General features: G+C 39.1%; 1 protein-coding gene across 1 annotated transcript in view; it reads right to left on the bottom strand.

Annotated features, from left to right (window-relative positions):
- ralgapa2 (Ral GTPase activating protein catalytic subunit alpha 2) overlaps positions 1-27,449 on the bottom strand; it is a 173,944-nt gene that overhangs the window by 3,280 nt on the left and 143,215 nt on the right. The window contains exon 39 of the mRNA XM_063008040.1: positions 7,886-8,010. Within this exon, the coding sequence (XP_062864110.1) occupies positions 7,886-8,010 (125 nt within the window). The remainder of the gene's footprint in view (positions 1-7,885; positions 8,011-27,449) is intronic.

Genomic DNA, 27,449 nt, shown 5'->3' with positions numbered 1-27,449 from the left:
AGTGAAGTCAGACTAAGAAGACAAACAGCTGGGTAAAATGTGAGCGGACAGGCGTGACTATATAGCTACATATTGTGATAAAGAAATAGTAACACTGGTATGCTAGTGCTAAACTGGATAGTAAAGTAACAAGTGAGGCATGGCCAATATCGTCTAGATATTTTTAAAAACTCTATATAATATATAACTTTGTGTAGACATCTGTTTATGCTAGTAATGCAGTGTGGACCTCTGCTTACTTTAGTTTGTTTGTTTGGATTTTAACACCATATTTAACACATTTGTGTCATTTTATGGCATGATAGGTATTATGTTTAAGTCTGCTTATGTCTATTAAGTCTGCTTATCAAATCTTGTCTTTAAATTGTGGTTTTAGACATGTGTATTTGTTGTCTTTCCTTGGTGTATTTGGGATATTCTATCAGGATGTGTTTTATTGTAACAGGTGTGGCAGATTTCACAGGTTGGGGGTTTTCTCCTTTTATCAGGTGTTGGTGGTTTATTCTACTGTGGCCAGTTCTGCATCGTGTGTATTACTTGGTCTATGCGTCGTCCTCGGTTTGATGTTAATGTTTGGGTGTATTTCACAGAGTTTGTTGGTGGTCTGAGTGTTCCATTCAATTTGCCATTTTCCCTTGATGTAGATATTAAAGCAATAAGCCACGAGAGGCCGTGCATTACTGTGATTTTAGCACGGGGATGACGTTTTTGGCACGACGCGAAGCGGAGTGCCTAAAACTTCTTTCCCCGTGCTAAAATCTTAACAGTAATGCACGGTCTCGAGTGGCTTATTGCTTTTATAAAACGGCGGTCAACATAAAATATAATAAATACAACAATGTTTAATTCATAAATGTATTTATTGTGTATAAACTTACAATAAAGCATTCTTCCACGACGCAAGGTAGTTCGATTAACAGTGTTGCTAGGCAACATGAGGGCGAAAATAACATTAATTTTTTCTATTCAGTGGCGTATTAATATGGAATGATGTGAGGTGGTCCTAGGTGTGCATTTATCGGGGATTTTACAACGGCTTCGAACGCGGCTCATTCAATCAGATTTTAGGACCGGAACTATCCGTTTTATAATAAGGGTTTTATATCTGTTGGGGAAATTTTGATGTTTGTTGTATTTTGTCTTGTTTTTTTCTTTGACTTTTTTATTTCCTGCTATCTGCTTACTCTAGTAACATCATGCAGACATCTGTCTATGATAGTAATGTACTGCTTACATCATATGGACTTTGGGTTATGCTAGTAATGTAAGTCCAAACCTCTGTAAGTCTGTTTATGTAGTTGATGTAGCATGGACATCTTACAGTGGTGTACACTAGTAACATAGTACAGATATCTGTTGACAGTAGTAATAAATGTTACTCAGAGGAAAAACCCTGAAGCAGCAAACACTATATGCAGGCTTCATTAAGGCAGTATGTATGCTATATGAGCTGTTTGATATTATTGATGTAATACTGCTTTACTAGCAAGTAAAAATTTTTTTCTTTTTTCTTTTACATGTAATTGATGTAATACTACATTTTATGATGCCAGAAATACAATGAAAGAAACCCTAACCAAACCTTTTAGGTTGATTTCATTTTAGTTAAATGAGAAATGCACTTTATAGTCCAAGGTTTTTGGACATCTGACCATAAGCTTGTAAAGCATCCCTAACCTTTACAGACACTGTGCACAGGGACACAGTCATGCTGAAACAGGAAAGGGCCTTCCCTAAAAATGCCCTTTATATAATTGATTTATTACACGTTAGCAACTGTTATGGCTGAAACACATTCATTCAAAAATGAGAAGGAGGGCCCCAATACATTAGCTCATATAGTGTAGCGATCATCACTATATTGATACAAAACAAAACAAAAAATGACATACGAAACATTTCAATACCAATCCTACACAGTTTAACTTTAAACATATCCAATTCCTGAAGCTTCAAAAATGCTATAGGTGAGCAACACCTGAGGTGTAGAGTGAGTTCACAGTGTCACAACACCAAGGACACATGCAGGGTCAACCAAAGTAAGAGTACTCCGGGGACGAAGGGGTGGGTGATGGGGCATACAGGGTGACATGCCTAAATGAAATAAGCGGGGAAAAGTCTTACACTCCAGTTTAGCCCAAGAGTACTCCATGTCCCAAACCATGCCTGGCCATCGCCTGCTCGCTGTTGTGGATGAGATGGTAATGAAGAATGGAGTAGGTATAAACACATGTGATGTAAAACCCAGCCATTAATACTAGATCACTATTCTCTTTTTATAATGCATATTCACAGCTAGAGTAAAAAATAACTCCTCAAGGTAAAACCTACATGATAAATCATACATGTGTGGGATCATGGGAATCTGTTTTTTTTTTTGTTTAAGTCTACACTTCTAGGTCTATATGTTTCTGTACCGAATTATGTTTATAATGACTGGATAAAATAGAGTGCAATAAAGAGATGCACTCACAAAAATACATATTTTACATTTGCAGACACATAATTGACAGCAAATTTCCTGCAGAAAAGCTGGTGCCATTAAACCTTGATTACACCAGAAAACATTTTCATTTTTAACCTGCTACTGCATTATGCTCAACAAATCTTCAACAGCAGCACTAACTAGAGGTCCCTAGGTAAATAAACATAATATGGGGGTTAAAGTGAGGAGCGCAGGGAGCCGTAGCATTTAGACAGGGCATGCAGTGGGTTTCCCCCTTTGTATGGGCACATCTCGAGACTCTTCAGTATTAAGCTTTGGGGCAGGTTAATAGAGGTCACTGTGCGATTTTCAAAGCCTTTCTTGTAAAATAAAGGGATAGACTCCATGAAATACACTCTAGTGATGCCCTGCTTCAGGGCTGACTATCAAACTATTTTTATGTAGTGGATTTACTAAATGAATACAGAATGTTGATGTAGAAGCGTAATAAAACCAATTTAAACAAGTATAATACCTTAACACTTTTCTATATAAATCAATACTGTTGAACAGATTCAGTTTACATTTTTTCTGATTTTTTAAATATAACTACACCGCCTGGCCAAAATGGCCAAACGCCTGGTCTTATTATTTTGTAGGGCCACCTTAAGCTTCAATTACACCACACCATTGCTGTGGAATTGAGTCACAACATGTATTTACATCCAGAGTTGCATTCATTTTTGCCCAATAACTTCTATTGATGAAGGGAGAGTTAAACCATTCCATACAATTTTCTTGAGCATATCACAAAGACTTCACAAAGAGTGGGTTAAGGTCACCCTTTGGCAGTCAACTCATGTGTGAAAATAATCCCTCATGCTCCCTAAACCACTTGTATACAATTTAATCACAGTGAATTTTGGCACTGTCGCACTGGCAGCCAGCTGACTACATTTTATTGCCATATAACTGTAACGAGGTGGGTGGAACCCTGTAACCTGTGAGATATTAAAAAATGATCCCATCACGTATGATGCTTACCTAGGCAGAATAATACTGTGGCTATACAGCCAAACAAAAGAGACATTAAAATAACAGGTGGCCAAAATAACAAAAACAAAAGGAAACCAAATAAAAAACCAAGAGGTAAATGTCCCAGCAGACAAAAATGGGCTGGACCAAGCCTGGCATCATGGCCTCAGAGAAAATACAGGATCAAATAAAGAAATCAGCAACCCTCTGGTGAAAAAGACATGATACAATAGACATTCTTCTACCTGAAGCAAATTAACAAGTGGTAGTGGCCTTGCAGGTGGGCATGATACTGTATTCTACGCCCCCTGCCAAACTATACAGCAGGTGGGACCATTTACGTTGTAGTAACGTTGCTGAGCATAGACCTGACCAAATGAAGCAACCCCAGATCATAACACTGCCTCCAGATGCTCATACAGTAGACTTTATGAATAATGGGTGCATCACTGTATGCACTTCCTTTCATATCCCGACGCTCCTCTCGCTCTGGAATAGGGTAAACCTGGACCAGAGTCCAATCTTGATGCTCCCTAGTACATTAATTGTTTTTCTCTTGATTAGCCACAGTAACAAGTGATTATCTTATGGCCACACAGCTGTTCACTCCCAATCCTATAAGTTCTTGATTCACTGTGTGTTTGGAAATGGTCCTACTTTCACTATCAATGGACATACGTTTGTCACAATCATTCAAGATTTTTTCTGGCCACAAAGATTTTTTTACTCTTCCACAAAGTTGAAGGTTTACCACTATCCTTCCAGGTTTTCTTTGCTTGATACAGGCCAATAATCTGACCCTTCTGAAACAAAATAACATCAATCCACAACCACAGGATTAGTCCTCTGTCATGGTTGTTAAGAAAATAAGAAGCTACACGCTACATAATTATCATTGCCAATTGAAACATATTAATCACCGACTTTTTTGGCCAGGCAGCGTACATCAAGTTTTTACTTAAAGTAATAAAGCAAAAATGAAATAGATTACACCTTATCTGTATTTTAACAGCTCTACATTGTGCATTTATTACTTTTGTCATTTTTTTATCCACAGTTCTGTGTTTACATTAAAGATTTCACACACCTACACACAAGCAAAAATTAAATGTATTCATAGGGTATTGGGACACCACAGCATGCCTGGACAGAAAAATATTTACAGCCATGGCATTTATAAAGTGTCAGAAAATAACATTAAGATTGGTCGGTGTTTCGACGATGATGATGGGATTTGCCGTCTTTAAATATAAGTCCAAAACATTCTACAAGTGTGTAATCAGGTTGAGATCTGGTGACTGTGAAAGCCACAACACATGAATGTTCTAACAATGTACAGGGGTTGGACAAAATAACTGAAACACCTGTCATTTTAGTGTGGAAGGTTTCATGGCTAAATTGGACCAGTCTGGTGGCCAATCTTCATTAATTGCACATTGCACCAGTAAGAGCAGAGTGTGAAGGTTCAATTAGCAGGGTAAGAGCACAGTTTTGCTCAAAATATTGCAATGCACACAACATTATGGGTGACATACCAGAGTTCAAAAGAGGACAAATTGTTGGTGCACGTCTTGCTGGCGCATCTGTGACCAAGACAGCAAGTCTTTGTGATGTGTCAAGAGCCACGGTATCCAGGGTAATGTCAGCATACCACCAAGAAGGACAAACCACATCCAACAGGATTAACTGTGGACGCAAGAGGAAGCTGTCTGAAAGGGATGTTCGGGTGCTAACCCGGATTGTATCCAAAAAACATAAAACCACGGCTGCCCAAATCACGGCAGAATTAAATGTGCACCTCAACTCTCCTGTTTCCACCAGAACTGTCCGTCGGGAGCTCCACAGGGTCAATATACACGGCCGGGCTGCTATAGCCAAACCTTTGGTCACTCGTGCCAATGCCAAACGTCGGTTTCAATGGTGCAAGGAGCGCAAATCTTGGGCTGTGGACAATGTGAAACATGTATTGTTCTCTGATGAGTCCACCTTTACTGTTTTCCCCACACCCGGGAGAGTTACGGTGTGGAGAAGCCCCAAAGAAGCGTACCACCCAGACTGTTGCATGCCCAGAGTGAAGCATGGGGGTGGATCAGTGATGGTTTGGGCTGCCATATCATGGCATTCCCTTGGCCCAATACTTGTGCTAGATGGGCGCGTCACTGCCAAGGACTACCGAACCATTCTGGAGGACCATGTGCATCCAATGGCGGTGCCGTGTATCAGGATGACAATGCACCAATACACACAGCAAGACTGGTGAAAGATTGGTTTGATGAACATGAAAGTGAAGTTGAACATCTCCCATGGCCTGCACAGTCACCAGATCTAAATATTATTGAGCCACTTTGGGGTGTTTTGGAGAAGCGAGTCAGGAAACGTTTTCCTCCACCAGCATCACGTAGTGACCTGGCCACTATCCTGCAAGAAGAATGGCTTAAAATCCCTCTGACCACTGTGCAGGACTTGTATATGTCATTTCCAAGACGAATTGACGCTGTATTGGCCGCAAAAGGAGGCCCTACACCATACTAATAAATTATTGTGGTCTAAAACCAGGTGTTTCAGTTATTTTGTCCAACCCCTGTATATGTATATACATTACAATTGAAGCAGGACACTGTCTTTACCACCTGAGGTAGATACCAGCATGATTTACAACATACTTTTAACTAATGTACTTAAAATAAAGAAGAATTAGATGCCACATTGATTTCATGCTGGTGCCCAAGCAGGCAGTGGGTGACAACTTTTTTTCCTCCTTATCCAAAGTACAGACTTAATCCAGACTTTGCGTATCCTAGCAGCATAATCCACCTTCAGTAAAACCTAACACACAGCACCTTCAGTGTTTGTTGCACAGACTGCACTCTTATACACCTGATCCTACAATAACTGTGGTTTAGATACTACTGTTACAGCTACAAGAGGAGAAATTAAACCCATGCAAGGTGCGGCTTAAAGCCAATGTGTAGAAAGTTTTACACTTAATTTGAATTGTTAGATATTAAGCTATTAAAACTACTGATATCTATAAAACTTACAAGTTGTTTTTCTTTGTTTTAAAAACCAAAATACATATGATTAACACCATTATGTAATTAAAATCAATCAATAAATAAATACAATTCTTTTTATGACTTTTAATCAAACTTTACATTTTATTTAAGAGCATATTTTATGATAATATGCAACAATATTAAGATATAAATAATATCTATTAATTAATCAAACTACATATTGTCTTTTATTTTACATAAATAAGTCAGCCCATATATTTATACTCTTATTAGCATCAGAACACAACCTGTCCTGTCTTATATTTCCCATGTGTGAATGTTTCTGAATGAATCTAACTTCAAATGATTAAAAATCTTCATTTCTATCACTAAATCTATATGACAGGTGTCTAGTCACATTATTAAACACTTCTACTAAAACCAAAAGCCAAATTAATGTTCTGTACTGAGGAATTCTGTAGTGAGGAAGAGTACTACAATACAAAAGTTGAGACTCAGAATTTCACTATCTGTTAAGCTCTTGTTCCCCTACCACCGCTTGATTTAACCTCTTTGTTTTACCACTGTTTGTCACCTAAAATTAAGGCTTTTAATTCATAAAATGCCTTTTCAAACAAATTAAGACTGTAAGGACCCACACGTCATTGTTTTTTTAGTGAGTAAGCACGTCACCGATAAGCAAGTGTGGTGCCTTGCGATGGATTGGTGCCCCTCAGGGTTTAGAATGTGTTCTCTGATGGTGATACACCCACCAGAATAAAGCCAGGCCAGATTTTACATGTTGAAATTTGTTACACTTTGACCTACTAAGCACAGCTTGACATTGAAACCTGACAAAAAAAGTATAAATAACAAAGATGCAATATAGTTCACAGTTAGTCAGAAGTCTAAATTAAATGGATTAGAAGCTGTATATGACTTTCTTGGTTGGGTTCCCTTATTATTTACAGAGATCAGGTTAATTAGCCAGCTAATGAGAGGCAGGCTATCAACAATCTCCCAAAATATATAAAAAAGTATGTACACAATTTGATTTTGTAAAATAAATTGCATTAATGATGCTTGAAAAACAAGAATAGAATTTCAAATGTCAAGGTCTAAATCAGGTTAAAATTTCCCAATATTTGTCTGACCAAGCCCACTTTATAAAAAAAAGCATTTGTGACCGGGGCTTAACACAGACTGGCACAACCTGTTATGCACATTAGCACAATGTAGGTAAATAATTGCTAAGGTTCGCTGCTAATAACATCAGCTGCACCTAACATGTAATGCTATCTAACATGTGATGCTATCTGAGGAATGCTATAGAACGAAAGGCCACTAAGCAGGATGGAAAAAGAGTGAAGATTAGACACGTACAGTAAGAACATTATGAGTCAGATCTCTATAAATAAAAAACTCTTACCTGTACCACTCATTGGGTAGTATGTGGGGGAGGGTGAGAAGACCTGGGCGGCAAAATCCTCGAACGTCATGTTTTCCTTGTGGTTCATGATGATGGCCTCTAGATAGAGAGCCCGCTCCTCATAGCTGAGAGGGAATATGTCAAGGACAACAAATCTGATGGAACAGAGCAACTCAAACACAAGATCAAAACTTGAATTTGGCTGCACTGCTGTTGCTGCTGTCTAAGAATTCAACTCAACCCTGCCTAGGATGAAGGGGTTACTGAAGATAAACTGAAGCTGGTGTTCACTGTTTTAAAAAAGACTCTCCAAACATTATAACCCTAGCCTGGAGAAAACTGAATAAATAAATGCTCTGTAAAGTTAATGTAACATCTAACAATTATCTCAAGAATATTTATTTCAAGAAAAACACTTATTTCATTTTCATCAACTGCTTAATCTTGGTCAGGGTTGTGGTGGGTCCAGAAACTCACTGGGCAGGGCACCAGTATATCACAAGGCTTTGGCCATGCCCCACTCCTCAGAGACAGCCACTCATGTCTGCGTAGATGCCCAGTCTCCTGAAAGCACCACTGAGATTCAAACAGGACCTAAGCCAAGCAAAATGGATTGCTATGCCACACGAGTGCCTCCGTACTATACCTTAAATCTTAAAATAAAATAAAGAAAATACATCCTGGACAGGATATTAATTCATAATAGGGCATCACACACTTACTTCTTCACATCAGTGATTGATTTAGAGTAGGCAATTCACCTACTGGAGTTACACAGCTGCAAAGGACTTACAGCTGTCTAAGGTCCAAGCAGATTTTGCTAATTAAACTTATTTGTACTGGTTGTAGTGAGAAACAAGCACAATTGCAATACTGGAGTCTGGATCTACACATATTCTTAATGATTTAATTAGCCAGAATCCATTAGCCAATTAGCAAATTAATTCATTGCCATTATTTTCATTATTTTATATGGGGATGTTAGCACAAAGCTATTAAGTAAGCTAATGTAACTAGATTTTGCTTTAGTTCAGGTTAAAAAGCTTTTATTAAGTTTATGAGGACTTTTATTTGTATTAATAATTTAAAGATAGCAGTGTCACCCTCAACATGATGTTACACGCTTTAATTTTTCTTTTGTTGGAACTCTTTCCTCTGTAAATATTTGTTTTTAACAGAAAACTGTTACCTAAGCATGAAAGCAACAAAAACAATGAGTCCCTTTGTATAATCAAAATCAACCAACCATTTTTAAATCAAAATCGAACTATATTAAAATACATTTTTTTAATGTAGTAAGAATTAAAACAGCTACTAAGATATAAAAAACATACTTGTATTTATGTGTTAGAATTAGCTTTAGTATGATTTTCTCCTAAAATGAAAATGTTTTTAAATTTGCACTATTATAATTAGTCGATATAATCAAAATCAACCAACAATTTTTTAAACCAAAATCCAACTATATTCAAATATTTTAGAAGTAATTAAAAACAAAAAACAACTGCCGCTCAGGTGGCGCAGGGGTAAAAACACATGCTGGGACACCAGAGCTGGGATTTTGAATACATTGTATCAAGTCTCAGCTCTGCCCGCCGACTGGGCTGAGCAGCCACATAAACAACAATTGGCCTGTTGTTCAGATAGGGGTGGGATATTAAAGCTGGATATGGACTCTCTCATAACTCATTTAATTATGACCTCTACTTTGATGATTGATGGCGCCTGCACAGAGATGGGAAAAGAGTGCTGTCATGGTGTGTCTCTCCGTACACAGTGCTGATCCACACTGCACTCATCAAAGTGTAGGTGATAAGATGCATACGGCTGCTGCCCACGTGTCGGAGGGGGCGTGGGTTAGCTTCGTTCTCCTCAATCAGAGCGGGGATCGGAATTGGTGGAGAGGAAGCATGACTCAATCGGGCAATTGGACACGCTAAAAGTAGGGAGAAAAAGGGGAGAAAATGCATAAACAAAATGTATATATATAAAGGAAGTAATTAAAAAACAGCTACAAACACATAAAACATTATATTTGTATTTATATTTGTGTTACTGCTAGCTTTAGTATTATTTTCTCTCAAAATAAATTTTTTTTTTAAATGGCACTGTAATAATTAGTCCCTCTATAATCAAAATCAACCATTTTTAAAACAAAATCCAACTATATTAAAATATTTTAAGGGTAATTAAAAACAAAAAAAATTATATTTTTGTATTTATATTTGTGTTACAACTAGCTTTAGTATTATTTCCTCTCAAAATGAAAAAGTTTTGCCAGTTCATGAAACAAGAAGTGGAGAAAAGTCGAGCTTCCACTAGCAAAATCTAATCATACAGCCACAGGCTTGTGAACGTTTCAGACACAAGGTGTCCACATTTACAGGAAGACGGTTAACGGTCCAAACAAATGGAGGGGCAGGTGTTCTAGCAGGCCTCAACGTTCACGGCTACCACCCTCAGACTGCACACTCCCTCACTTCTCACACAAAGCTACACTACAACTGGGACAAGTGCTGATTTATACCACTGTGCACTATAATGAACCATTTCACGTGTGACAGCTAAAACGTCCGAAAAAGTGTGGAAAAAACCGAGCACAAACAATGACGAGTACAGTGTCAACATGCCTGTGTGTGTGTGTGTGAGAGAGAGTCTGTGTGTGTGTGTGTTTGAAAGCTGAGCGGCTGATGACTCTGAACCCTAATGACTAAGCTGGAGTGGAGGCTGGCCTGTCCACATGCCTGCCTGCTGAATTTCTGAAGGGCCCCACTGATGCCATTCCCAACTCATTAGGGAAGCTGCTTATGCTGCCAGGAGCTAGGCTGTTGCCAAGGCCTCTGCACTTCATCATGACCATGCTGCCTGTCACACACCCCTCCGAGTATGTGAGTGAGTGCGAGTGAGTGTGTGTATGCCACGTGCCGGCGCAGCAGGGGCTTAGGCAGCCATGACAAATTGTTGAAAAGGTCCCTCTGAACCCAGCACTGACAAGCACCTGAGCCTGCGGGCTGTATACAGAGAGAGAGAGAGAGAGAGAGAGAGAGAGAGAGAGAGAGAGAGAGACAGAGAGATAGAGAGAGAGAGAGAGAGAGAGAGAGAGAGAGAGAGAGAGAGAGAGAGAGAGAGAGGGCAATCTGCTCCGGCCCTGCTCTTTCTCGCTTCACCCCACCCACCCTTCCTTATTACCATGCTGAGAAGAAATAAAGAGCAAGAGGCAAAGGCAATAACACTCACAGTTCCTTAAGACAAGAACACTTACAATATTTAGCAGCAGTCATTACCAGCTGAGTTTAACTATGTATCTACACTATATAACAAAAGCATGTGAACGCTCATGCTAATTAGTGCGTTCAGCTGCTTTAGCCACACCAATTGCTATCAGGTGTATACTATAAACGAGATTAAATTAATTATAAACTTCTAACTTGATACCAACAGTTTTGTGGTATCACACAGTTTTGAAAGCTTTTTCGTCTATCTCCAATAGCCTGCACAGAACCCTGACCTTTATACCATAGAACATCTTTGGAATGAGTTGGAACTTTGGTTCTCAGGATTTCTTGGCTCTTACATCAGTGCTTGACCTTACAAATGCTCTTTTGACTTAATGAGCACAAGTTCCCTTACAGACACAGATTCCAGAATAGTAAAGGCTGTTAAAGCCTCAAAGGAGAGGAGCAAGGGAAATATTAATTGCCCATAGTTTTCATATGGGATGTCCAACAAGCTCAAGGTCAGGCGTCCACATGCTTTCGGCCATATAGCGGAAATGAAAACTGAGTTGCCTGGAATGTGTCTCAACTCTTAAGTTGCTTAAAAACATTTTTGGATGTTTTCATATACAGCGGTAGCTTGTAACTCAACGTCCCCTAAATCCAAAATCTTTGAAACTCGACACCCTTCTTCGAGAAATTTGTACCCTTAAACTCAACGTGTGTGCAACTGGCACTTTATTCAGCACTTGGCTGTAGCGGTGCGGAAAGACATCATCAAAGTTAGATGAATATGCATTTGTATGAAATAACCATCAAATTCACTCTAAAAGCATCTCCAAGAATAAGAAGCATAAGGAAACAATAAAGAAGTAAAGGTAAAATGCAGGTTCTATTGTATTTATACTGTTTTCAATTGTATTTTAGTGTTTTTTTGTATATTATATTTGTGTTAGTTTCAGTGTATAAGTGTCAAAAACAACCTCATTATTATACATTAGCCTAAAATATATGCAGTTTCACGGGAACAGGTTTCCCATACATCCTTAGGGAATAAAAAAAATACCTTGAAACTGACGTTGAGTTTTAAGGTACCACTGTACATGTAAATTAAGGACCAGATTTTAAAAAAGATGTTCACACAGTCCGTAGACAAATTGTCATTTAAGAACTAAAGGTGCCAGACTGCTCTCGCCCAGTGCTGCCCAATTTAGAGAATAAACATGCATTTCTATTTTTGGATCCTTTACTGTAAGTTTCAGCAACTCAAACATAATTTGTTCTATTCTCATATTAAGTTGACAGTAAATCCAACTCTTTGTAGTTATTTGGAAGGCATTAAAACATATAACATCAGAATTTAACATCCCTATTGGTCACATAAGTCATTTAAACACTATTAAGTAGCAATGCACATCAATGTAATACTGACAGATGATGAGAATGTACTGTAAAACCAGGCTGAGCCCATTTAATAAACGTCCCTGATACCATGTTTCTATTTTATTTTATTTTATTTCGAGAAACACTGGACACAAGGCAGGAATTACCCGGACATAGTGCCAATCCATCGTAGGGCTTCGGCCCCCATCCAATCCCTCAATCTAAAACCCTGGACCCCCCCACCAAACATAGCTGATCATGTCTGGCTGGCCTATAGCACCATTAAGATTTGAACCTGGATTTTAGTGTTGGCGTGCTAGCATAATAGGCCGCTGCACCATCCGATCTACCTCTGCTACCATGTTGTGTCTTTTAAAAATACAAACGACAGTAAAATGACACCATGTTTAAATAGTTTGTAGCCTAAGACAGATTTATTCTTATACTTAGCCATATAATAAGTTCTTGTGTTTTTTAAAAGAACCCACCCTTAATAAAAATTAAAACAAAAAAAAGAATTAAATGTGGATTATATTGACAGATTGAGCATATGGTTGGAAAACATAGAAATGAAACCTGCATGCAAGTATGAACAGAGACATGGAATAAAAACTGTGTAGGAAAAAAGCAGAAAAAAAAGAATAGGAAGAGGTGAGGGATAATAACCCTGATCTCACTAGGTCAACACAGCCATATGGCGCTCCATTATGGGCTATGCAGATGACACAAGTGTGGCTCTGCTATTGAGATTCCTAAAACAAATATTGACATGAGCTAGAACTCGGACTGGTCGTGCGGCCTCCTGCCTGCACACTACTTCCTGTGTACCCGGCTACATTTTAGTAAAGAAAGGATGGGAGGGGGCACAAAAGAGAGACGACGTATTACCACTGGGCGTGTTAAAGTAAAAAACATGTGAACTGGCAGGGCTAGTTACTAGGACTGTGATATTTTTTTATAGCGGCGCTCCAAATCTGATGCAGATGGATTTCATTCTGTAATAATATTTTACATCAGTCACACTGACCTGACTTGGTTTAATCATGAAAGAAGAATCAAATTTCCCTCAGTGTACCCAGAACTATTTGAAACTGGAATGTGGACATGAGGAAGATATTTGGTTTGAATAATTCTCTACTTGGTTTTGGTATTGAAGCAGTTAATTAGACGAGTTCTTTAAAATGGCAAGCAGAAAAACAAGCCTATCAGTTGATACACCTGTTTAAAAACACTACAGCATCTAGCAGACTGTAACAGTAATGTGAAAATAATAGTTGACTAAACAACAACAGTGTGCCAGCAGCGCTCTGCTTAAATAGAATAAAATAGAATACTTTGTCATATATACATGTACAGTACAATGAAATTCTTTTTACGCATATCCTCTACTGTTTGAAAGCTGGGGTCAGAACGTAGGGTCAGCCATTGCACACCGCCCTGGGAGCAGACAGGGTTAAGGGCCTTGCTCAAGGGCCCAACAGTGGCTACATAACAGAAGCTGGATTTGAACCGACAATCTTCCACTTGATAGCCCAAAGCTCTACCCACTAGGCTACCCACTGTCCCAAAAATATCACAGATGGACAAAATAATGGAACCATGAAACAATTTTCTGTATTAAAGTCAAGGATGTAGTAATGAGTAAAGCTTCCAGGACAGCTTTATTTAATTCAGTTTGTAGTAATATGCTAGACTATTTGTCAACAAAGGAGTTAGAGATCTACTACACAGATTGCATTTTGTAATGTCCGGTGATTGAGGAGGCCACAGAAGGGGCTTTATATTCTCCTGTAGTTATTTATTTATCAGGATTTTAACGTCATGTTTTACACACTTTGAAACAGTCATGTCAGGACAGATAATTACTGGATACACAATATTTATCAGTTCAAGTTTAATGTCAAACACAGTCATAACCATGGAATTGGATTCCCAATTCACCTCGCTTGCATGTCTTTGGACTGTGGGAGAAAACCGGCGCTCCTGGAAGAAACCCACACAGACACGGAGAGAACATGCAAACTTCACACAGAAACCTGGACCGCTCAACCTGGAAATCAAACCCAAGACCTTCTTGCTGAAGCGACAGTGCTACCCACCAAGCCACCAAATCGCCTTTCTCCTTTGGTTTATTAAACCAATCCTGAATCACTTTGGCAGTATTGTATGAAGGCATGGAGATTATAGAAGAAAAATTGATTGCACCATAGGGTGCACCCTGACCTGTAAAACTGGTTTAACAGTTCTTGTTAAAGGTACTTTTGAAATACAGTATAACATCTGCTGGTATAAGTGGATCAGACATAGCAGTGCTGCTGGAGTTTTTAAATACCAAGTCCACTCACTGTCCTATCTAGTTGGTCCACCTTGTAGATGTAAAGTCAGAGACGATCGTTCATCTATTGCTGCTGTTTGAGTTGGTCATCTTCTAGACCTTCATCAGTGGTCACAGGATGTTGATTACGGGGTGCTGTTGGCTGGATATTTTTGGTTGGTGGACTATTCTCAGTCCAGCAGTGACAGTGAAGTGTTTAAAAACTCCAGCAGCATTGCTGTGTCTTATCCACTCATACCAGCACAACACACACTAACACACCACCACCATGTCAGTGTCACTGCAGTGCTGAGAATGACCCACCACCCAAATAATACCTGCTCTGTAGTGGTCCTGGGAGAGACCTGACCATTGAAGAACAACAGGAAAGTGGGCTAACAAAGCATGCAGATAAACACATGGACTACAGTCAGTAATTGTAGAACTACAAAGTGCTTCTGTATGGTAAGTGGAGCTGATAAAATGGACATGTGTGTAGAAACAAGGAGGTGGTTTTAATGCTATTGGATTCCAGCTTATTATTGTTATTTTAAACATCTCCTTGTTTTCTGTAACCAACAGACCTGGATTGCTGTTTTGAGCCACATCTTACGTAACACATTTCCTCTTTCCCACCCGGGCTCTCTGTCAGTGTAATTGCTGTACATTGAGTACAGGCTGTTCTGTGAAATACATGCGCTGAGTTCATGAGAAGGAGACGCTGGCTGTGTGAATTAACTTAATAACGTAGAGGAAAATGACATGACCTGTACAACAACAATCAGTAACCCAACCAGCATCTGATGCTATCTGAGTGGGATGCTACTAGTGGCTTAGCATCACAGGAAGCTAACTGTATGCAATTAAAATACCAAGAAAAAGTACCCCCCACACACTCTTGAGTGTCCTATTTTTTCATACATCTTTCCTTAGTGTATTTGGGGCATTTTATCAAGATGTGCTTTATCGTAATAGATGTTTGGCAGATTTCACAGGTTGGGGGTTTCTTCTTTTATCAGGTATTGGTGGGTTATGCTGGTGTGGCCGAGTCTGCACCTTGTGTGTATGACTTGGTCTATGCGTCGTCCTTGGTGTGCTCTTGGTGTAACGTTGATGTTGGGGTGTATTTCACAGGAATTCCCAATTCATAACAGTAACAGTAGTTACTCATTACACAAGGTTTATTAGTTCACACAAGGTTATATCGAACACAGTCATGGACAATTTAGTGTCTCCAATTTACCTCACTTGCACGTCTTTGGACTGTGGGAGGAAACCGGTGCACCTGCAGTAAACCCACGCAGACACGGGGAGAAAATGCAAACTCCACACAGAAAGGACCTGGACCGCCCCGCCTGGGGATCGAACCCAGGACCTTCTTGCTGTGCGGCGATAGTGCTACCCACTTAGCCACCGTGCCGCCCCATGTGCAAATGAGTTATGCAAAAAGACCACAATCCAAAGCACAAGACCAAAATTAAGATTTTGGATTGACCAAGCCAAAGTGTTTACTTGATCTCCATTGAGATGCTGTGGCAGAACCTTACACTGGCATGTAATGCTAAAAGATGATTGGATTAAAGCTACAAGGGTTCTTCAAAAAGTTTTTAAGAAGTTATTAAGAATTTCAAAAACAAATGACATCATTTTCTACATAGTCACCTTCCGATGCATTTTTCCCAGCGTCGTACCAACTTTTTAATGCCATCAGCAAAAAATGTTTTGGTTGAGCGCAGAGCCACTGATGCATTGCTGCTTTCACATCATCATCACATGAAAATCTTCTTTACCTTAAAACTTATGTAAACAGTCCAGAAAGGTGTGAATCAGATGGAGCTAAATCTTGACTGAAAGCTCTTACTCAGTCTCTCAGACACGACCAATTACTACTCCTCCCACCTTCACCGTTTTCAACCAAAATATAAAAGTGCGGACACTTTTTGAAGATCCATCGTATTTTGCAAAGAGAAGTTTGCCAAAAAGTCCAACTTTAGCTCGACTGTTATTAAAAGCATCTGATTACTGCAATATTTTTTACAGTTGTGATAGTGGTGTTGTCCGAGCTTGAATTAATGACCATCAATAAATAAATTATTATTTCTAATAAAAATAAAAAATCAGAAGAGGGCTAAACATTTTTGTGGTATGGTAAATTACCATTTAACAGAGATAGAAGCTTCTATCACAAAATAATGGACCAATGTGTTAACTATAGCTTAACATCCCACTAACCTACAATAAAAAGACAGCAGAAGGTTAGAAAATTTCCAGTGCTCTGTAATTCAAGTGATCCTTAAAACACCTGGGGTGGAAAAACTGATTCTCCATTTTAGTAAGCAACTAGCAATGCATGAGCAGGGAATTTCCTAAACCATCTGTGGCTGCTACATATATTCAGATAAAGTGTTCTAGATGCAGAATTAAACTGCTCCAGTATGAAGCATAGACAGACCTGGCTGCTGTAACAGGAACATGGCCTTAAAACCACCCTACCATGTAAAATAATGTGATGACCTCACTCACCCACAGGTTAGCCTATGGGGAGATGGCAAGTGGGGGGACCGAAAAAAAAAAAACACAGAAAGGAAACACAATGGCACTGTTATAGCAGAGAGAGAAAAATAGACAGTTTAAATCCACTTAATGGAAAAAAACGTCCTCTAAGCATTTTGCAGAAGGGCTTTAAAAGGTAATGCTCTTTTTCCACTCTTGTTGGCCCCTTTGCCACCCTATGGTGCTGCAGGTTACAAAGACAGGACATTATGAGTCAGATAAAGCAGAAACCTGGGGGAAAACCGAGTCATGTAGCACACAGAGCACAGGAAGCAAACATACTCAGCTACTCTGTTAAATTAGCCCTACTAAAATATAATATAAAAGCTAAAAAATGAGTTGGAAGTTTCATAGCAACACAATGCTAATGATCACTGCTACACCAGCAGCTCACTGCTACATACAGCCCTGAACACTAATGCAAATCTAAGTTCACCATGTCATGATATGAATTAATAAGGTGTGATAGCCCTATCGACGTGTGTTCTGTTGCGCATTTGTGTGAGAAAGCATGCATGGGCGCATAAGTGCGAGACTGAGGGTGTGCACTGATATCCAGATGGTTATGGCTGGCCAGTAGGGAATTGAGAGGTCAATCAGTTTGGCGGATCAAAGCCAAGGTCAGCTGGCAATGGTGGCCATGTTCAAGGTGCATGGGGACCTAAAGGGGACTGCAGTGGGACTCAGATGGCCTCTCATTAGCAGTCCTCTCAGGCCCCAGCTCCAGTGGGACTTTGAAGGCCACCCCATCCCACCCTCACACTCCACCCCTTTGGTCTCCTCTCACTCTCAACAATAGGGCTTACCACAGAGAGGAACAGGGCCTGGATGCAACCCCATCGACACAGGGTCACAATGCCAGTTAGGTGCGGGACATAAATCTGTCATTAAGGCATGCGCATAAAAAGCCTGCAGCTACCAAAACAAAACCGCAGAAAAAGAGGTTAGAATTAAAGTCTAATCTATAACCAAATGAGCTTGTTTTAAACTGCTTCAAATGTTAAGTGATGAGTCACTGAATATCAGTGTGTGACCAAAATAGTCCTCAGATCTATTCTGTAGTGGGTATAGCAGTAAACATTTCCCACAAATCAATAAAATGACTTTCTTTAATATCTGGTTGGTTTATGGTGTTTATCGCTATGGTTTAGTGTGGGAGTAAATTTCAATTAAAATGGTTATTTTAGCAGCCTAAGATTGGTCTGGAAAACAATCACCTCAAATTCTGTTATTTTCTTATAACAATTGATTTCTACAACATACAGAGCATCCAAACTCTGGATAGAAACTGAAAATACACAATTAGAGAAAACAAATACACTCGTAACAGACAGAACAGAAAAAAACCTTCTACATTAACTGACTTGCATCACTGTGGGGGAAAAAGCCTTGCACTTGTCTCTGCCATTACCTTGAATAGAGTTGTTTATTCCAATGTGCACGATATGCCTGGTGCGCAAAGCGCAGCAACAAAAGTTCAATTTATTGAGCTTTGACCCTGCCGTGTACTGACCTTGAAACGTGCAACCACAGCCTGTAGCCTGCTTTTCATGGTAATAGAGACAATCAGAGCTGAAAAGCTAATACCATGTTTTTTGGATTCTTCCCCCACTCAGTACAAAAAAACTAAACTGTACTGGTGTCTGATTCTACTTTTGTGACTTTTAATTTCAAACCAGCGAGTGTTCATTAGAACAGAAAACCTACCGACCTACAACACATTCTACCTTCATGACTCTTAAAGTAGTAATTACATAATTTCGAACTGTTGCTCATTGAGAAGATTATATCCATTTCTGTACATATGACCCTAGCAACATTTTAAAAACTGATCAGGGATATAACTATCTGGGGTCTATAACACAATTGTGCCAAAAAAAAAGAGCTCTCTAATGGGAGACCGTGACTTAAATGTTGAGGTGGTGGAACATAAAGAGAAAACCATACATCACTTCTGTTCAGAAGCACCACAGAGTTCTCTGGGTCTGAGTTGATCTAAGATGGACCATTATTAGAGCCCTGATTTAATACTTGGTACAAATGTAACTACTTAACTTTAATTGTAACTGTTTAAAAAAGTACATGGAACAGTGGTCTGCCTTCTTCTGCTAGGAGATAACTGTTGGGTTACAATGTTCACATTTAAAAGAGCTGTACATTGCTAAAGACTTAGAGGCTGATGTGCAAATCTGTAGCTTGTGGTATGACCGTCGTTTGGTGCTGATCACATAGACGAGCAGGGCCTACGTTCCTGCACAACAGACAACAGGGAGTGGCCCTATAAAGCTCCCTAGACTGTAGACAGTGCTACCTGTTTTGAACTTGTGAGTTTGAACCCCAACAACCACGCCAGGCGTCCGCATAAACACAGTTAGTCGTGTCTGAGGGAAGGAAAGTTGGAAAGGGATGTTATCCTGCTGTTGCTTTTGGTGGTCATATAGAGCTTAGCGTGGCTCTCCGTACACAATACAGCTCTGTGCAGGAACCCAATATTGGCAGTTGATAAGAAGCGATTGGCAGATTGGACATGTGGAGTATTTGCGGCAGCAGATTCACAATTAGGACTTGAAAACAACAAGCCTTGATTTAAAACAGGGAATGGACTTAAGCCTTGAAACTAAGAGTAAAAACGGCCTTACTTCCATTTCACTTTTAGACAAGCACTATTTTTACAGGGTGGGGTCAGACAACTCCAAGGTAATTGCAATTAATGCATCAATTTAATGACTGCACCAGCACATCTCCACATAAAGGCATTCACAAAGCAAATAAAGACAAGGAAAAGTCTTTTCCCTTACTGAAGCCATTATGATGAGCAAATCCAAGGTTAACAACACATTTTCTTTTTTCTTTTCTCTGACGGAGACTGAATGGGCTCTTGTGTAAAGAGTAAGAAGTTGAAGAAGTAGAGAGTGGCCGTGCATGCTCGACCTCCACTCCAGCCATTAACCTCAGGCAATCAGAATGACCTTGCTGTCCAATGCAGGAAGAGGATAATTGGCCAGTTAGAGAGACAGAAAAAAAAAAAGCTCAGGCACTTTTGGGATACTAACGGGAACGGCATACCACTCTCTGTCTGAATAAATTATTCTAGATAGTCATTAAAGATGGCATGCACATTTTTTCTGAATGTTTGCTTCTAATGAGGTGGTAATACAGGGTAGGTTTAAACAGACAATCCATGCAATGTCAATGTGTTTCATTATATAAAATATGCTCAGAATCAGCCAAACATCAAAAGGCATTAAGTTAAAAGTGTACAGCAGTGATTTTGTATCTTTTTTCCTCTCAACCAAAGTCTACCTGTTTGTTTCTTAATTAACAATGCTATTAGCACTACTTAAAAAATATGGTCCAAACAATAGGGTTAAACTAAATCTTTTTTTATTGTTTTATTAATTTACTGTCTAGTTTAAGTAGTATTATATTTAATAGAATATGAGGTGTGGTCATTAGCCCAGTAAAGCTCAGCAGCTTCTTCTGAATGTAGTTCCACCGACCACTGGAGGGCAGTTTGAGATTCACTTGTGGTCCCTGGCCCAGTGGTTTAGAAATCCAGGTGTAGAGGGTACATATAACAGTTTTTATGTCATACTCATATGAAGAGATATTCTTAAAGATGTAAATTTTTTTCTATTAATTTATGCATTTTCTCCCTTTTTTCTCCCGATTTCAGCGTAGTCAATTTGTCTTCCACTGCTGCAGATTCCTGTTTGCATTTGAGGAGGGTATATTGCTGCTCACATGCCCTCCGCCGTGTGCGCAGTCTTAGCGGACTCCTTCTTTATGTCAATGCTTCTGCACAGATGCCTCTATACGCTAACCAGGGCCCTTGCACAGCGTTTTGAAGACCCCACCCACTTAGACTTAGTCCGGTCATTCACCCACCCAGCAGACACGATAGACAATTTGTGTCTGCTGCCCGCAAGATGGCGCCCAGCCGACCGGTAGCAGAGCTGAGATTCAAACCGGGGTGTTCAGAATCTCGGCTATGGTGTGCTGAGTGATCATAATAGAACAAACTGGTTCCTTGTAAATTGTGTACTATGTGGATACGTGGTGGTGATATAGGACGACTCTTTAAAAGAAGCTGCTGTTTAGCAATTGGTCTTGGAGGTGGGCTAAACAAATATAAGACTTTAAAAGAAGGGCTCTAGAAAGAATAGAATAATAAAAATAAATAAAACATTAATGAGGATTTTACCACTGTAAACCTTGAGAAAACTAAACCCTATTACTGTAAAAACCTTAATAAAACAAAAAAATAAATTATTTTGTCTAAAATATTTCAAAGCAAAAAATTTAATTGTTTGTAGTGCAAATGTAAATATACCTGATTTCTTATTAAATCCCTGTTGCATGTGCAAATCAGTAAACACAAACAAATGTAGAAGTCAACCAATCTGATCCTATGTGGTGGTTGTCAACCTACATAAATACTTAAAAATGCAACCATACAAGGATTTATACTTTAATTTATACTAGTTTTTACTATTTGCTAATCCTGGCCAACAAACCAACCCAGGTATTGGGAGAGGATGCAAATGTGCATGTTTGTGTGAAACTTTGCCTAGTTTTTTAGCCAATCTTTCAATTTAGAGAAATGAAACACAGAAATGAGCATATAAAAAAACAGGTGTGACTGGAAATTATAATGTGCAGGAATTTTCACATAATTAATATTCATAAAAAGAAATTCTGAGTAGAGCAAAACTACAAAAAATGTCAAATGATTTATTGGGAAAGAAGAGGTAAAGAGAAGCAGGAGAAATTGCATAATATCTTCAGTGTTGGACTATATGCCGTTTTCTGTCAGCTACAGGGGCTCATGGGACAGCAGGTGTTGATTGGTGAATTTCTGGGCCACTGCTGCAAGGGTACCTGTTGTCACGCTATTGGACTGAGGCGTGAAGTTCGTCCCAGCGGAAAATGCAAGAGGAGGTGTAAGGTGATTATAGGTTGGAGGGGAAAAGCAGGAAAAAGAATGACAGGAAAAAAAAAGAAATAAAAATCTAAAAGAGAAAGAAATTATAAAAAAAAAGAAAAGCATTTGTGAAAACTGTTCTGCTTCCCTGCAGTTATCTAAAAGCAAGTATAGTCTGCTGAAGAAGAAAATCATATTAGTGTATCTGTGTGTGTGAGTGTGTGTCTTTACACACCTACACTAATTAAGCCCCGAGCTGAGGGGCTGAAGGTTCAAAGGAGGTGTAGGAGGGCGAGGGTAAGGACAGGTTAATTGAACCTCCAGGGGGACATCGTCTCTAGGGGACGTCCTTTACATCTCACCTCACCAGCATCCATCTGAGAACCAGACGCAAAGAAATGGAATTATGAGCATGACATCACTGCCAGCTCGGATTCCCACAAAGACCCGACAGACTGGGCTGGCATGAGCGCTGATTTATAATAGTGCTAAATCAAACGTCTGCCACGTTGTGCGTTCAACACGTAACATTAGCTCCCCTAACAGCACACTAACTATTGATCTGATCTGGGGAGCGAAGGAAAGGGCTTGTCAGAATAGAGTGAGAATGGAGAAGGTCAACAGGTGGCACCATTCTGATAGCACCACCGCAGGGACATGCAGAGCACCGTTCCACTTAATCACCGGGGAGTGGACGATCAACAAAATGTGTGTAGTGACTAAGCACTTTTTAATCCTCCACAAGCATTATCAATCCAGCCACATGACAAATGAGCCATTTTACACCTTTTTATAAAACGTCAATGTGCTGTTTAGGTGAATAGTTCAACCAGGGATAGAAATGTCCAAAATGCAGCCAATTTATTGACAAAGCTATTTCCCAGCTATGGGAAATAAAACAAATATAGCAAGACGACGATACAAATTCACTTATTTTTTAAATCCATTACCTTGAGCATGGCTCATGATGCCAGTCATGATTTTTACAGTGTTACCTGAGAATAATTATCAAACAAGCAAAATAAACAAGGCAAAGTTTCACACAAACCTGCACATTTGCATCCTTGACCAATACCAGGGCTACTTTTGTTGACCAGGATTAAGGAGATAGTAAAAAAAAAAAACAGCTCAGCAGTTAAGGTACTGGAGTAGTAATCAGAAGGTTGCAGGTTTAAGCCTCACTACTGGCAGGTTGCCACTGTTGGGCCCCTGAGCAAGGCCTTTAACCCTCAATTGCTCAAACTGTATTCAGTCAGTATTGTAAGTCTCTTTGGATAAAAGCGTCTGCTAAATTCTGAAAATGTAAATAATATAAATGACGACTCTACCACTCGCATTGTGTTATATTGCATAATATTAGTCACACAGTTGCAATTAGATAGACTGATACATACAATCACTTTTCCTACAGCAGAAAAACATCCCCCTCATCACTGACCCACCTCAATGCTTGACTGTGTGGATAGTGTTCTTCATAAGTCTCACCCTTCTTGTGCCAGACAAAATGCTGAGCCATATGGCCAAACAGTTCCAGTTTTGATTCAACACACAACAGAACAGTGTTCCAAAACTCTGCAGGCCTATTCATATTCCTTCTGGCATATTCTAGTCCACTCTTCTTGTGCCATTCTTGAGTCCAGCCATGAAGTCCTTGGTTGTACAGTGATCTACTTTTGGTTGCCACTACCATATGTCTCAGTCTTTTGTAATAACATGGGGGCTTGCTAAAGTCTCTAGACAAAACTTTGGGCTTGCTACATCAGCCAGGCAAACGATTACTATGTGAATTCTTACCATCTTTGGATGGTACGTTTTTGGATAAACATGGAGGCTCCATAAAAACAAAAACTACACAGCAAACGGAGGAGAAAATTTCAGGCACGCTGGGAAAATGAATACTTTTTTTACTGAGTTCAGAGGGAAGTGTGTGCGTTTAATTTGAAAAGTATAATAATCTTCTCATTAGGATTATAAACTGGGGAGTGAAACTGGCCAAATCTTAGTTTACACAATACTGTTAAAGATAGATAATTAGTCACTCAAATAAAAAGTAAGTAATTTGTTAGTTAATCAGGTATGTCTATTATATTTGTATTTATTTTATTACAGAAAAGTCTACGGTCAGTGTTTGCATATGTTTTACTTTATCTGGCACCCAACAAGAAGAGTTTGAACACCCCTGCACTAGACGAATACAAATTAAAAAGTCATTATAATGAGAAAAAACGGGGAATCTATAGTTATTCTGCACTTGTGTGGACCTGTTCTATGCATTAATCATGGCTCTAAGCATTAGCTGCGCAAAATTCAGTTCCTATATAGGCATTGTTTTCTTTGCATTCAGATGAGCTAGAAAAAAAGCTTCAGCACTCTTTTCTAAGAGCCCTGTCCAGACAAAGCAGAGCCTTAGATGTTGAACACAATGTAAAAACAATTAGGCGAACAAGCCGACCTAATGAAAAAATAATAAGCGGTAACCAATGCATTAAAAAGAAGTCATAACAAGACAGATCCATTAATGTGGACACGTCTCAAGTCAGGGGAGGGAAGAGCAGATCTCTGAAGTGCTCTTTTATATCAGGCATCAGGATCCTCAGGATGAAAAGCTTCACCATTCACAACAGTCTTTTCATTTAAACAATGAGATTAATTCATGAGCTATTGCATACGCTGAATATTTAATAACAAGCTAAACACAGACATCTCAGTGGACTCTTCAGAATGACGGGGGCTATCAAAAGAGAAGATATATTTGTTATGAAAAGAATATTCACTTAAGCCCCTTTTACTAACGCATCCATGTATTACTAGTGATGTCTCAGCTGTCACAAGATGCATCCTTAAATAGTCATTTATCAGATGGCACCATTTCACCTATGAATGGTGCATTATGCACATTGTGATGTTTAACAAAATACATTTCCAAAAAAGGTGGGGTATAAAAATCTGATTTGTTATTTCTCTTGAACATTAGGTTAACTGACAAAAATACAAATAAAAGAATTGAGATGTTTCAGCTGACCAACTCATCAACTGAATTTTGTGAATAAAAACAAATTTCGAGTTTAATGGGGGGCACGGTGGCTTGGTGTCACTTCACAACAAGAAGGTCCTGGGTTCGATCCCCAGGTGGGGCAGTCTGGATCCTTTCTGTGTGGTGTGGAGTTTGCATGTTCTCCCTGTGTCCGCGTGGATTTCCTCCGGGAGCTCCGGTTTCCTCCCACAGTCCAAAGACGTGCAAGTGAGGTGAACTGGAGATGCAAAATTGCTCATGACTGTATTTGACATTAAACTTGTGAACTGATGAATCTTGTGTATTGAGTAGCTCAGGGGTTTTCAACCTTTTTGGACATGCGCCCCCCTTCATGCGCCAACCGTGAACTTGCGCCCCCCCCTCCCCCAACTTGCGCCACGCCCCCCTCACCTTCGTCAACCACCGCACAGAAATCATTGAGAAAGCTTCTGACAAGCTAAAAGAACGTAATTAATGTTGTGCACATTATTTAATTTTGCTGATGGAAAATATTATTTTAAAAAGATAATACAGTCCGACCCCATCTGAGCCGATTCTATCAGCACATTATATAAATTCGTGGTTCATTTTGGTAAATCATAAGCGGTTCTTGCTTTTTGATGTAGATGAGAGCAGAAAACGTTACTTCACAGAGCATAGACAAAAGTTCATCAATTACTAAGTTGGTTAGTTCGGGATAATCTGCTCTGACTGAAAACGTTTAGCTCCACAGGCAGAACGACTCTGACTCTGTGGTAATACTAGTATAATTAATAGTATAGTATTAATATTAATAGTATTAATATTAATAGTATTAAGTATTAATAGTATATTATATAATAGTATAATTAAGCCTGAGCTTTTTAAGGTAAGCGAGTCACACAAATTGTTCTGTAGTAGTTGGTGTTTATTTACAACATTCATTATAACAGTAAACACGGAGAGATGACTGAGAAAAGAAACTTACGCTGCGCTTAAAATGAATTGACTCCCGAGTCACTTATAATCGATACTGTGAACAGAGCGTCTCTCTTAAAGACACAAACACGTCCTATAACAGCGGTCGTTGCTTTTGACACCGGTTATCTTCGCTGTGAGCCCTATTTTGAAGGTTTTCAATAACATTGAATAACATTAAACGTGCGTGTGAGCGTGGTCAGTTAGAGTAATGAATTCTGTCTCCCGTGAGTGAAAAATGAATTGCTTTAGTTTTAGAAGTAAAAAAATCTCGTAATGCCACGCCCCCCGGTCAGGCACTCGCGCCCCCTCCAGACAAGTACTCCTGGAGTTGAAAACCCCTGGAGTAGCTAACCAAAGTGGGTAAAACATGACGTTAAAATCCTAATAAATAAATAAATAAATAATTGTCGAAGACATAAGCAAATTAAATTGAAATGTTTGTAGTATATTAAATTCAATGTTTTATATTTTAATTAAATGTGTACAGTTTTATATGTTTATTAATTACTAAGTTTCACCAAATACTATTTTGATTGTAATAAATGATAAATAATATAATTAAGCCTTACCTAGTTTAAGTAAAAAGTAAAATGCTAGACTAGTAAAATGAATACATTTTGTCGCAATAGTTTATTGAATATTTTCCCCTGTAGTCGTTATACAGAGCTAATGTTTGAATCATTCATCTCAGTAGGTGGCTTAGCCAGTAATGTATATGTGATTTGTTCACACATGAGCCAACCTGGTAATTAGCCAGAAATTGTACTACGGCTTGACCTGGGTGATTGCTGCGTCAGTCTATCCAATGTGCAGCATTCACACATGTACCTGTTTAATTGTAAGTAAAATCCCTAGTTAAAGTAAATGTGTTTGAAAGTTCTAGAAACGTACAGTAAGAAATGAGACAATAAGAGAAATGAGAGAGTCCTAAAAGGTGTAAGCACAGCCTTTAAGCTAAGCAACCCTAAAATGTAAAATTTAAACAGTCCACTTAATCATACTACTTGTGGCTAAAAAGACTTGGTTCAAAAAAGAAAGGACGCAAGTACTACCTGAACAGATTAGAAGTAAGAAAAAGGCGAGAATAAATTACATGTGAAAAAGGGATAAAAGAAAGCCAGAGGACAGAGGATAGACTTCTGGTTTGGCTTTTCTTTCCCTTCATCTTCTTTTCTTTCCTAATCCTGGCCCCGAGGCGTTCT

This window comes from Trichomycterus rosablanca, chromosome 13 (genome assembly GCF_030014385.1).
Source record: "Trichomycterus rosablanca isolate fTriRos1 chromosome 13, fTriRos1.hap1, whole genome shotgun sequence".
NCBI classification, from domain to species: domain Eukaryota; kingdom Metazoa; phylum Chordata; class Actinopteri; order Siluriformes; family Trichomycteridae; genus Trichomycterus; species Trichomycterus rosablanca.
The sequence above is the reverse complement of the archived record's forward strand: the minus strand, read 5'-3'. Positions and strand labels throughout refer to the sequence as shown.